The sequence below is a fragment of the Gorilla gorilla genome, chromosome X (genome assembly GCF_029281585.2).
Source record: "Gorilla gorilla gorilla isolate KB3781 chromosome X, NHGRI_mGorGor1-v2.1_pri, whole genome shotgun sequence".
Lineage (NCBI taxonomy): Eukaryota > Metazoa > Chordata > Mammalia > Primates > Hominidae > Gorilla > Gorilla gorilla.
Genome location: NC_073247.2, coordinates 89,339,848 through 89,354,081, shown reverse-complemented (window position 1 = coordinate 89,354,081; position 14,234 = coordinate 89,339,848). Strand labels below are relative to the sequence as shown.

General features: G+C 36.3%; 1 protein-coding gene across 10 annotated transcripts in view; it reads left to right on the top strand.

Annotated features, from left to right (window-relative positions):
- ATRX (ATRX chromatin remodeler) overlaps positions 1-14,234 on the top strand; it is a 282,427-nt gene that overhangs the window by 112,717 nt on the left and 155,476 nt on the right. For all 10 annotated transcript variants that reach the window (XM_055376622.2, XM_019019449.4, XM_055376624.2 and 7 more), the window contains 3 exons: positions 5,726-5,859; positions 6,929-7,105; positions 13,816-13,909. In XM_055376622.2, coding sequence (XP_055232597.1) covers positions 5,726-5,859; positions 6,929-7,105; positions 13,816-13,909 — 405 coding nt within the window. The remainder of the gene's footprint in view (positions 1-5,725; positions 5,860-6,928; positions 7,106-13,815; positions 13,910-14,234) is intronic.

The window sequence follows — 14,234 nt, the reverse complement described above, 5'->3', positions numbered from 1 at the left end:
AATTGCTGGGATTACAGGCATGAGCCATCGTGCCTGGCCACATGTTTTGTTTTTTGATTCCTATCCCTTAAATATATGACATTTATTAAAACAAAGCCTCACACCCTACTAAAATATTTAACATTCCTTGGCTATACTCCTTTGAATTATTTTATATATCAAAATTTAAAATATGGTGTGATGCTTTAGTACTACATATACTTAGGTACCTCTAAAGAGCATGCATTTAAACCCATTATCTTATTTATAATTCTGTAAATTAAGTACTCTATTATGATATTGTACACAAAAACCAATTTTTAAGCAAATTTTATCACCTTGTTTATGGATGCCCAGTATTTTGGCCTTCTAAAAATATATTTTTTTCCAGCAATTTTCTTCAAACCTGTTCTCAGAACCTCTTAAAAGATAAAATGGTCATTGTAGAATGTATCTCAGATGACCTATCGTGCATTTTAGAGTGCATACTGGATTAAATATGTTTAAAACTCCTTTTATAGTCTTTAAAAACTCAAGCTGGATGCAGTGGCTCACACTTGCAGTCCCTATGCTTTGGGAGGCTGAGGTGGGAGGATCACTTGAGGCCAGGAGTTTAAGACCAGCCTGGGCAACATAGTGATACCTTGTCTCTACTAAAAAAAAAAAATTAGCCGGGCATGGTGGTACATGCCTGTAGTTCCAGCTACTCAGGATACAGAGGCAGAATGATTGCTTTAGCTCGGGAGTTCAAGGTTACAGGGATCTGTGTTTGTGCCACTACATTCTAGCCTGGGCAACAGAGCAAGACTGTCTCTAAAATAAAATTAAAAAAAAAATTAAAGCTTGAATTCTTGCATTTCTAAATACATAAATTTGAAATATGCGAAATACACTTATTTTTAAAAATGGGGGTCAGCGCAGTGGCTCATGCCTGTAATCCCAGCACTTTGGGAGGCTGAGGTGGATGGATCACCTGAGGTCAGGAGTTTGAGACCATCCTGGTCAACATGGTGAAAGCCTGTTTCTAATAAAACTACAACAATTAGCTGGGTGTGGTGGCACACACCTGTAGTCCTACGTACTCGGGAGGCTGAGGCAGGAGAATTGCTTGAACCTGGGAAGCAGAGGTTGCAGTGAGCCTCCCTCACTCCAGGTTGAGATTGCGCTACTGCACTTCAGCCTGGGTGACAGAACAAGACTTTGTCTGGAAAAAAAAAAAAAAAAAAAAAAGGGATCGTCTGTATTTGCCCAGGCACTCATTAGCATACAAGTGTTAACAAGTAGAGGGTATAGTGCTGGCACAGTAAAATTAATAGCAGATTGGGATTTAGGATCTTAGGTTCTACTCCTGACTTTGCCACTAGTTAGCTTTGTTTCTTTGGCTGAGTCATTTCCTATATCTAAGCCTGTTTCCTCATCTGTAGAATGACAAAGCTGTACTCTAAGGTTTGTCCTTCTGGCTCTAACATTTTGTATTGCTTTTGTTAATGGCTCGAAAGCTCCCTGGTGCAAGAGGTCCTTCTCTTGATTGCATTTTAAGAAACTCAACATTTCGAATTATTGATTTACCTATCAGCAAGAGGTGGTTTACTTTCCTTTCCTGTTTGAGCGTTTAAACAAGAGACATTACTCATTTCCTTTCTAGATAGGATTGGAGTTAATAAAGGCTTTCTTGGCTTTCTCCTATGTTTTTTTTTTTTTTCCCGATTGCTTGTTTGTCATTGTGTTGGGCTCACTTCTTATTATTTTATTTGTGCTTTCTTTTAGTAATGGTGTTATCTTGGTGTTCATTATGTACTTTGGAAGACTTAGTATATGTGGGTTTTGGGGTCCTATTTATTTTCTCATGCGCCAGTTCCGATCATTGTTTGTTTGTGGGTTTTTACCCTTCCTCCCATATTGTTTTGCTTTCTCCCCCTCTCCCTTCCCTCCCTTTCAGGAAAATGGAGGAGTGGCTCCATTACTTCTGGCTCTGCCCAGGTTTTCTGCCACAAGAGTGGCACGGCCTGTGCCTCTAATGCTTCTGATAGAGTCGTGACTGCTTTGGATGCTACACCTGCCCCAAGATGTAATATTGAGCATTGAGATTCCAGGGGCAGTACATCGTCCTGGAAAGCCTCAAGAAAGGAAACTTCAGAGCAAACAGAATCAACTAGGGATCATGACTATACATCCAGCATGATCCAGCATGGGTACAGCCGAGGCCTCCAAAATGATGCTTTGCCAGCCTCAGCTGGTTCTCAAGTGATGATATCCTTGAAGTCTCTGTGGCCCGTGACTCCAGAGTTAAGGTAGTGGAGTTTCCCTTTAAAGCATCTCACAGCAGGCTTTGTAGATGGGACACATCTCACTTCAACATGCTTGCTGACTACTCAGGTTGAAGGTCAGCCTCAGCCCTTAGGTCCGTTAAATTAAGTTCTAATTTTGAAATGTAGGTTATTATGTTATAGGCTAGGTTTATGGTAGACTGGGTCTTTGACATATTGGACTTCAGTAATAACTTATGCAAAATGATTCAACTTATTCTTTTTAGGGCTTAATTTACATAGCTATAAATTAGGTTTTCCTTTGGACAAAAGGTGTTAGAGGGCAAAAATAAAGCCTTTAGCCAGGTAGTCTCCATCACTCTGTATATAATTTGTGATTTGGAGAAAAATGACCTGAAGTTTGTAATTTTTTGGCTTCTGAATGTACTATGATTGTTCTATATGTTATGGTCTTACTGAAAGTTGTCGCTAAGTTGTACTTCTACAGTATGTGGATCTGATTTCACTTTATATGATTTATTAATAGGTATACAATTGTATTTTATCTCATGTACATCATATTTCTTAGTCTAATGACAATCCAGAACTTGAGAATGCATTAAGTAGGTTTATGTATTGTGACTTTCCGTTTTTTAGTAGACATATTCTTTGGAGACTGGGATTTGAAAGAAGAAAAATTATGTGATTTCCTACAATTAACAACCAAATCTTTATAGTTAATAGGAATTTTTTAAAGACTTTTTTTGAACTTGTAAACACAAACTGAAATCAGGTTGTTGAACTAGGCTTTCAAGTAACTAGATTAGGAATTGTATTTTTGTTGGCTGTTTAGTGTTCAACCCAAATGATGGTATGAGATCTTGTACTTGCAAGCAAACTGTGTTTTTCCATTTCTAATCCAGTATTCAATGCTTCACATATTTTATGCACACACACACACACACACACACACATATTTATTCGTCCCAAAATTCATTATTCAGATTAGTTTGAGGAAGTTTTTCTGGTCCATGAGAAATGACAGTGTAGTATTACTAAAGATGGTTTTAATATATACCAACAGAAAAAAAAAGTGCTGTGCCAGACATAGAAATTTGCTGCTAACATTTTATTTTAGTATCTTCTAGTCTTTTTTAGGGACATACAAATTTTGAAGTTTTTTTTTTTTTTAATAGAACTATATTGTGGTTTATAAATTACTTTTTCACTGAATATTAATAAATATTTTCTATCTTAATCTTATTTAGAATATCATTTTAATTTCTATCTCTTATGGATAATCATGTGAAAGTACTATTTAATCAGTTTCTGATATTGAATGTTTAAACGTTTTCTCACCCTTTGCTATTGCAGACAACATTGTAATAAACATACATGAATTTTTTTTTTCTTTTGAGACGGAATTTTGTCGCTCAGGTTGGAGTGCAATGGCATGATCTCAGCTCACTGCAACCTCCGCCTCCCGGGTTCAAGCAATTCTCCTGCCTCGGCCTCCTGAGTAGCTGGGATTACAGGCACGCGCCACCACACCCAGCTAATTTTCGTACTTTTAGTAGAGACAGGGTTTCGCCATGTTGGCCAGGCTAGTCTCGTACACCTGACCTCAGGTGATCTGCCTGCCTCTGCTTTCCAAAGTGCAGGGATTACAGGCATGAGCCACCACGCCTGGCTGAAATTTTTTTTTAAAAAGATGATTTTAGAGAATTTTTCCAGAAAGATGTATTTCTTCAATTTAAAGGGTTTCCCTTTATTCTGAAACTGTTTCCTAATTTGGGGAGGGTATGTTGTAAATAGTCTTTATTTTATAAATGATGAAAGTAAATGGAATTTGGGTTTAAATTTCTTTTTTTGGCAAAATGAAAAGTTGGCAACCCTGTATTTGTCCCATTTTAAAAAAGCTTACATTGTGCAAACCATTGATCTAGAAATGTAAGAGCAAAACTTTATAGCTCAACTTTAGTAAGATTTGAATTGGTGTGATCTAATCTTCACTTTATTGAAATACAAATTAGGGCAGAAATCCTCAGAAAAGCAAACCCATCTGTGGCTTCCTTTAGCAATTGATGATTCTGTGTGTTGTCTAAATATTCCTGATCCATCTATTTGAGGGAGAAAGCACCAAAAGGCATATAATAAACATTTATGGAAGTGATTGCCTATTTTGCTTCAGTCTATTTAGATGCCTTTGCTATGCATCTTTGAATATGAATAGTAATGAACAATCTACCTGTCAAATAAAATTTAGGAGGCAGCTAACATGCATTAATATCTCCTGCCATTGAATGAATTCTTCATTGAAATGTGGGTGTGTGCTAAGAAGTGTAAAGAGGGGTTTCAAATCCAGAAATAACAAATGTTCCATCATCTCAGCTACAAGTTTTTGACTTAGTTAGAGAGTCAGTCTTGATTGCAGAGAACATGTTTATCCCATACAGATTAGCTCATGGCAGACTGTCAGGATCATGCCATCTTCTTTTTGAACTTTTCTATAAGCTATTTTCTTGTTACTGTGATTTGTGAATTTATATTGAAAGGATACCCAGACTTATCAAAACATCTTGTCTTGCACAAAAGCTGTATGATTGCTTTAATCTTACATTTTCAGTTATTTTTCTTGAGTATAAACATGGAGATTTCCTAGGAATATATTTTATTTTAGTATATGATGGTAGGAGTAAAAGTAGTGTTTTCTTATGCTTTTAGTAATTGATTTTTCCATTAGCAAATTGGTCTTTGAGGAGCATCTTGAGAAATTTTGTTGTGAGTGAAGCAACTGCACTATTTTTTTTAAAGTAACCCATTTATGGTAATTCGTGTTCTTTTTACCATGTATGTAATTAATAGCACTCATGTCCCTTCTTTCCCCTGTTTTGAATATTATTAGAGATTATTTATTGCTGTAATACTTAACATTTGTGTATGCTTTCATCTGGTTCACAGCATTTATGTAGTACATTGAAATTAAGGTCCAAAACTATCATCCTCTAGTTTGAAGCAAGGTGTCATTATATAGTGGTTTATTACACATTGGTTTTCCAAGAATATATTTTGCTGTTGAATAAAACCTCTCGTGGAGTTTTATCTTGGAATGCCATTTATCTGAACAAGTTCATTTACTGTTGTTGACCTGTCTGACTTTGTAGTTGTAGGATGGTGTCAGCAAAGCAAATAGAGGATTGGAAGGTTATGCAGCATCAAATTGCAATTGGTAAAAATAGTCAATAGAATATGTCCTTCAGAGTTTTCAATGTATTGCAGAATTGTATAGAATTGAGAAATAATAAGTGTAAAGAACATTTTTAAAAGTTTTTTTTTATAGCTTAGGTTAAAACATGGTTTTGCTAGTTGTTTATTTACAATATAAAATCTATTGGCACATTTATTTCTATTTTGATTCAAAGAAGTCTGTTTTTATTTTTAATTTGGTATATTTCACCCCCAGATATATAGTTCTTTTTTTATTGTTTTTTACTCTCAAGAATTGCCAAGAAGATGCTTTTAGAAGAAATTAAAGCCAATCTTTCCTCTGATGAGGATGGATCTTCAGATGATGAGCCAGAAGAAGGGAAAAAAAGAACTGGAAAACAAAATGAAGAAAACCCAGGAGATGAGGGTGAGCTCCCCAGAGAGAAGTTTTTAATGTCATAATTTGATTCCTTGACTAATTCAGTCTTTGAAGAATATCTGACCAAGAAATATCTTAATATGGCCCGGCGTGGTGGCTCACGCCTATAATCTCAGGACTTTGGGAGGCCGAAGCAGGTGGATCACTTGAGGTTAAGAGTTTGAGACCAGCCTGACCAACATGGTGAAACCCTGTCTCTACTAAAAGTAGCTGGGCGTGACAGTGCGTGCCTGTAGTCCCAGCTACTCAGGAGGCTGAGGCAGGAGAATCACTTGAACCTGGGAGGCAGAGGTTGCAGTGAGCTGAGATCATGCTGCTGCACTCCAGCCTGGGTGACAAAGCGAGACTCCATCTCAAAAAGAAGAAGAAGAAAAAAAATCTCTTAATACTTGTATTTAGAGTTCATGGAAATGTTTAAAACTTTATTACCATGACTTCTCTTGAATATCTTGTAATAATTATGGAAGTTACTCTAATTTTGTCAGTTACTGCCAATAAACAGGTGATTTTTTTTTGAGACAGAGTTTTGCTCTTGTTGCCCAGGCAGGGGTGCAATAGCGCAATTTTGGCTCACTGCAACCTCTGCCTCCCGGGTTCAAGCGATTCTCCTGCCTTAGCCTCCCGAGTAGCTGGAATTATAGGCATGCGCCACCACACCCTGCTAATTTTGTATTTTTAGTAGAGACGGGGTTTCTCCATGTTGATCGGGCTGGTCTTGAACTCCCGAACTCAGGTGATCTGCCCACCTCGGCCTCCCAAAGAGCTGGGATTACAGGTGTGAGCCACTGCGCCCGACCCTAAACAGATGATTTTCAAAGCAAAATATTTATACCTTACAAAAGGTTCTATAAATATATAGGTGATATTTAGTCAATATTTAATAATAGTAATATGTCAAGTCTGATGTGTGAGATTACCTGATAACACCAATGATACCAAAGTATGTGTCTAACTCTGATTTTTTTCATAAGTTGCAGTAGTTGTCAACAGGCAAAATAGATTTACAAGGCATTTTAAAGGCTGAAGAAGGCTTTATTGATTTATTTTCTTCATTTAGAAGCAAAAAATCAAGTCAATTCTGAATCAGATTCAGATTCTGAAGAATCTAAGAAGCCAAGATACAGACATAGGCTTTTGAGGCACAAACTGACTGTGAGTGACGGAGAATCTGGAGAAGAAAAAAAGACAAAGCCTAAAGAGCATAAAGAAGTCAAAGGCAGAAACAGAAGAAAGGGTAAGATGTTTTAATTCTGAATGTAAAGAACATATTGGACCAGGCACAGTGGCTTATGCCTGTAATCCTAGCACTTTGGGAAGCTGAGGTGGGCAGATTGCTTGAGCCCAGGAGTTTAAGACCAGCCTGGGCAACATAGGGAAACCTCATCTTTATGAAAAATAGAAGAAATAGCTGGGTGTGGTGGTGTGCACCTGTAGTCCCAGCTACTTGGGAGGCTGAGGTGGGAGGATCACCTGAGCCCCGGAGGTCAAGGCTGTAGTGAGCAGCGATTGCACCACTGCATTGCAGCCTGGGCAACAGAGTGAGACTCTGTCTCAAAAGCAAAAACAAAAAAAATACTGGTTTTGTAAACTAATTATAGTAATGAAATTTAAGTGTATGGCCAGGCACGGTGGCTCATACCTGTAATCCCAGCACTTTGGGAGGCCAAGTCGGGTGGATCACAAGGTCAGGAGATTGAGACCATCCTGGCTAACACGGTGAAACCCCGTCTCTACTAAAAATATAAGAAATTAGCTGGGTTTGGTGGCACGCACCTGTAGTCCCAGCTACTCTGGAGGCTGAGGCAGGAGAATCGCTTGAACCCAGGAGGTGGAGGTTGCAGCAGTGAGCTGAGATTGCGCCATTGCACTCCAACTTGAGCGGCAGAGCGAGACTCTTTCTCCAAGAAAATTTAAAAAAAAAGAAATTTAAGCATATCTGCTCAAACAATTGACCACTTATATTAAGCAAATGTCAGTACACTGGCAACAAGTATACTATCACATGAGATTAAAATTAATAATTTAGAGTGGGAAGATAACCCAGAAACTTTAGATGACACAAAGAATATTTTTAACCTTTAGATTATAAAGAGAAATAAATATGATTTAATAAATAAAACATTATGTAGAAAGTATAAGATTGCATACAACTGCAGAAATAGTGCTTTCCTGTAGAAGGGTAGAAAATGAAATTAATTTGGGTAAATTTATGCAAGCTTATATGCAGAACTTGACTGGCATATAATCAGAGTAGATTTCCATTTCATTAAAAGCCTGAGTCCTTTTGCATTGAGGGCTTACATGTTTCCAGCAGTATGGTGGGCATTGAGGATACAAAAATGAATAAAAATGTTATCTCAGTGATTCTGATAGGTAACTAGGTTTGGCAGTCACTGGTTTAGTAAGAATTATTGACCTTTATATTATAAAAAATTATAGCACCATGAGGGACATTTTGTGTAACGTAATTATATAATGTGGCACAAAGAAGGGCTTCTTTAGCTTCTAGAGGGGTAGGAGTTACCCCAGAGAAGGCTTCACAAAGAAGGCTTTTACCCAACAGATTAAATTCAAAATGTGGGAGCACGTAGATTGTTGTGAAAATTTACAACACAAGCAGGGAAAAAAAATTTTAAAACCTGTGTAAAATGTTGGCACATGATGGATAGGATACAATTAATATAGTATAAGCTGCTCTATAGATAGGAGTAGGGAAAGGAACAACAAGGGATGAAGCTGGGCCTGTAAAACAGAGACCAGATACTGGAGATCTTTGTAAGCCTGTGTTTTTCACACTGGAGTACTGGGTGGTATACCAAGGTGTACATCTCTTTGGTGTCTCTATTTATAATTTGAGGTTTGGGGAAGGTCATTTTATGTTAAATAATGTATATTGGGTAATTAAATGTGATATTTGCCTGCGAATTTTGGGTAACAAAAAGTTCAAAGAATTTTTTTGTTGTTGCTGTGGTGGGCTTTTTGATGACTAGGGGTAAATTTTGAAGACTGTTGTTAGTACCCAACCCATGGATGGCAGATGAACTCTTCCTTGCCAACTAGGAATAGGAACGCATTTTTGCAAGTGTTTGGGAAATATAATAGGCTCTAAAGGATGCAGAGCCATTGAAAAGTTTTTTTTTTTTTTCAATTACTGTATTTATTTTTGAACTCTGGACCTCTGGTTATCCACCTACCTCGGCCTCCCAAAGTGCTGGGATTATAGGCGTGAGCCACCGTACCGGCCTTATTTTTAATTTTTTTGTATAACAGCTATATTGAGATATAACTCACAAACCACACAGTTCACCATTTACAGTATACAATTTAGCATTTTTTAGTATAATCATAGAGGATTACCACCACTTTAAAAAATGTTTTATTTGAAATGTATGTACAAAGAAGTGCACATTATCAATAAGTAGACATCTTGATGAAAACGTAGGGCACCCAGATCAAGGAACGAGATGTTGATTACTAACACCCAAGAATCACAATCTCAGCATGACCACTTTTTTCCCTATTGAAAGATTTTAATCAAAGATATCATATGATCAGATTAGTTCCTTACTATTCAGTGAGAATGAAGGCACTGAATGTTTGGAAGGTATTGCTGTGGTTGATGACAAATGGGGTTGTTGGAGAAGAGGAAGATTGACTTGAGTCTTACAGGAGGTTGAATTGTTAGGTCTTCTTAATTGGTATGAAAGGGAAAAGTCTACAATGAGTGTCAGGTTTTTAGAGTTGTCATGGTGTATGTACAATATCACAAAAATAGTTGAGGTTATTCAGTGGAGTTGTAGTGTTTTACAAATGGAAAGCTAAGGACATAGTCTTGGAATCCTAAACATTTATAGGGCTTTTGGGCAAGAGTTATTCACTAAAGATGAGGGGGAGAAGTTCTTGCCACACACATATACAATTAATATGTCATGGACATTTTAATGTTAATAAATAATAGTACATCATTTTGTGACTACTTGTCTTATAAATTTCTTTTTTATTATTATTATTTTTTTATTTTTATTATTTATTTATTTATTTATTTATTTTGAGTCAGAGTCTTGCTTTGTTGCCCAGGCCGGAGTGCAGTGGCGTGATCTCGGCTCACACTGCAAGCTCTGCCTCCCGGGTTCACGCCATTCTCCTGCCTCAGCTTCCCGAGTAGCTGGGACTACAGGTGCCCACCACCATGCCTGGCTAATTTTTTATATTTTTAGTAGAAACAGGGTTTCACCGTGTTAGCCAGGATGGTCTCGATCTCCTGACCTCGTGATCCACCTGCCTCGGCCTCCCAAAAGTGCTGGGATTACAGGCGTGAGCCACTGCGCCCAGCTTGTCTTATAAATTTCTTTGCAATATGGCTGCAAGCTCTTACAGATTCTATAAAGGAACTGTGTGATTTAGCATGTTATATATCACAACATGGATTCCTGTGCCTCTTCAACAAAAGGGGCAATATTGATTTTGCTTCTGAAGCTTAGTTCAATATATAGACCCTTTTAATATATATGATTACATTTGAGATTTGCTTTATTAAAACCTGAGTTTTCTATGATCTGTGTTTCTACAGCCTGATTCTGTGGGTAATTTATTACCCAAGTGGTTTTGTTGTTGTTGTTGTTTTTTGTTTGTGTAGGAGAGAGTAAACTTCTAAAATCTCATCATATTTGTGTTTCTAATATGGATTATGATCATAGTGGTTGATATATAGTTGAAGTTGCATGATTTTCTGAGGTTTGTAAATTCTAATGTTCCTATGTTATTTGGAAATTTGAATTGAGAGATGGGAAAAAATCAGTAGTGAATAGTCTACTTATTAAATCTAGTTGAATTAAATTGAAATGCATTGAAGAGGCATAAGAACAAAGTGCAACATGTGAACTCTAATTTTCTCCTAAATTAGAAAAATGTTACAAAATTATTTTAGTGACAATTTGAAATTGTAAATATTGCCTTCATATTAGATGATAGTAATTTTTTTTTCAGATGTGATAATGGTATTTAGTTATGTAGGGCAGTATCCTTATGCTTAGGGGTAAAGTGTCATCCACGCTTAATATCACATGGTTCAGTGTAAGAAAAGTTGTGTGTGCCTGTGTGTGTGTGTGTGTGTAGAGAGAGAAAGAAAAAAAAGCAAATGTGGTAAACTGCTAACAATAAGTGAATTTAGGAGAAGGGATACAAGTGTTCATTCAATAATTCTTTCAAATTTTTGGTAGATTTCAAAAATTTTAAAATGCTGGGTGAACAATTAATACTAGGCTTAAAATTATACTTAATTACAGGATTTTTTGGTGTCAATGTGTGTGTTTTTGGTATTCTCCCAGCTTTCCAGTTGCTTAGCTATTCTTTTTTTTTTATTATTGTGGTAAAATATATGTAACATAAAATTTACCATTTTACCCATTTTTAAGTGTACGATTCAGTGACATTAAGTACATTCACATTTTTATACAACCATCACTTCTGTCTGTCCCTAAAACGTGTCGTCATTCCAAATGGAATCTCTTTAACCATTAAACAATAACTCTTTGTTCCCCTCTCCCCCGATATTTCTTTATAGCATTTATGTTCTCCCATTTATAGCATTTCTGTTAGCATTTATGTTCTCTCATTTTTTAGCTGGAATAGATCTTTGATTCTGATCTCAGGTTATGATAGATTTTTTTTAAAAATTATTTTGAAACAATTCTTGATTTACAGAAATGTTACACAAATAGTGCAGAGTTCTGTGTATCTTTCACCTAGCTTCCCTAATTTAATACCTTATCATAGTACCATGATCAAAACCAGGAAATTAATATTGGTACAATACTATCAACTAAGCCGGGGGTTTACAAACTGCACCTGTGGGCCAAATCTGATCCTCTGCCTGTTTTTATAAATAAGCTTTTATTGAAACACAGCCATATTCATTAATTTACTGTTTTCACATATGTACAATGGCAAAGTTGAGTAGAGATGAGTAGTTGCAACAGAGACCATATGGTCCACAAGTCAAAAATATTTACTATCAAGCTTTTTACATAAAATGTTTTATGACCTCTGAAGTAAACTATAGATCTTATTCAGAGATTAGTTTTCCCACTAATGTTTTCTTTCTGCTCTATGATTCAATCCAGGATCTCACATTGCATTGAGTTATAATGTCTCCTTAATCTACTTCAGTCTGTGACAATTCCTCAGTCTTTCCTTTGATGACCTTGACACTTGTGGAGTGTTGATTCCTTATTTTCTCAACTGTTCCTTGATATATATTTGTCTAATGTTTTCTCGTGATTGAATTGAGATTATTATGCATTTTGACAGAATACCACAGAAGTGATGTTGTGTCTTCAGTGCATGATATCAAGAATAGATGATGTCAGTATGTCTTTTTTTTTGAGAGAAGACCTTGCTCTGTTGCCCAGGCTGGAGTACAGTGGTGCAATCATGGCTCACTGCAGCCTCAACCTCCTGGGCTCAAGTGATCCTCTCGTCTCAGCCTCCCAAGTAGCTGGGACCACAGGTGTGTACCATCATGCCTGGCTAATTTTTAATTTTTTTTTGTAGAGACAGAATCTCCCTATGTTGCCCAGGCTGGTCTCAAATTCGTGGGCTCAAGTGATCCTCTCAACTTGGCCTCCCAAAGGGCTGGGATTACAGGGGTGAGCCACCATGCCCAGCCGTCAATATGTCTTATTACTCTCACGGTTAACTTTTGTTACTTGCTTAAGTTGGTGTCTGCTGGTATTTTTCCACTGTAAAGAAGAAAATATTATTTTTCTATCTATATTTAGTATTTTGTTGGGAGATACTTTGTGACCATGCATATATCCTGTTTCTTATCATACTTAAGCCCACTAATTTTAGTATGCATCTTGGGTGAAGCAGTTAGTACTGTGGTATTTGCCTAGTTGTAATTTTCTATTTATTTCATTACTTCCACATTTAGTAATTGTAAGGGAGATTTGTTTTCCCCTATTTATTTATTGCATTATTTATATCAATATGACTTATAGATTTTTATTTTACCAGTTATAATCAAATAGTATCATTTATTTTATTGCTCAAATTGTTCTAGCTTTGGTTGTTGGGAGCTCCTTCAAGTTGAATCTTGTGTCCTTTCAACATGTGCCTGCCCATGTTTGAACACTGCTTTGTTTTCTGGCACTATAAGATGTTGTAAGCTTATCTTGTATTTTTTTCTGCCCTGCTTCCTCTGGCCAGAAAGAAGTTTTCTCCTGGAATTTTATATGCTTCCATTACTGTGTTAATTGTGAGAAAAAGAAAATTGAGGATTCCACATGTATAGCCTGATTTTCCTGGTATTGTAGCTAGAAATAGGGATTTTTCTTCACAGTCTTGTTGTCAGTACCGTCTGCATACCTTTGGAATTTAGCCTGCCTTCTGGTCAAAACCAGGAAACAAAGAAAGAAAATAACCATACGCCCTCACAGCTCTCTCCCCTCCACCAATTGTAGAGGGGTCATTATTCAAGTTTTGATTTCAGTCTCCAATCTGCCTATTATTGTTTCCCTTTCCGAGTTCTTCGGTTGTGTCATCATTGGTGGAGAGAATCTGTAATCTTACTCCATCTTGGCCAGCCTACCTTGCTTGTTTTGAATAGCCAAACTTCTTTTTCATTAATTTACCTTTGGTAATTACATATATTTTATTGACAGGTAATTTATTCTTATTCTGTCAATTCATATACAATTGAATACTTATATTTTAATGTACAACCACAGTTTTATAATTACATTAGAAATACATCTGAATTTTTTTAATGTATATCATGTAAAGCATTAACTGGTATATTCTATATTATGTATTATCCATTCACATATATACCTCTGATGTTCTTACAATGCTCTGTTTTAATGTCGAGTCAGCGGTAAATTAAGTGAATTAGGTTTCTATTGAAAAATAATTAATAATTTTATGTATTTTTTAAAATTCAAGTGAGCAGTGAAGATTCAGAAGATTCTGATTTTCAGGAATCAGGAGTTAGTGAAGAAGTTAGTGAATCCGAAGATGAACAGCGGCCCAGAACAAGGTATTATAATTGGTTTTTAATTTTAGGAATTAATCTGAATGACCATGCCTTCAAATGATTTATATGGTTACTGTTACCAATAAAGTTAAGTTAGTGTGATATATAATATTTTGATTTGAAACTAATTGTTATACTTAATAGTTTAAAAAGAATCTAAGCATATTTTATGTGTAGTTGAATTATGTATTCTAACCTGGGTAGATTTTCAGTCTGCAAAACCACTCGTGTCTGCAGTGTTTTATTGTTATGGGGGAAATTGTAGGATAATAGTAAAGAGGCTTTATAGAAAAACTGCCTCGGTCTAACTTTGGGCTTTTCTACTTTC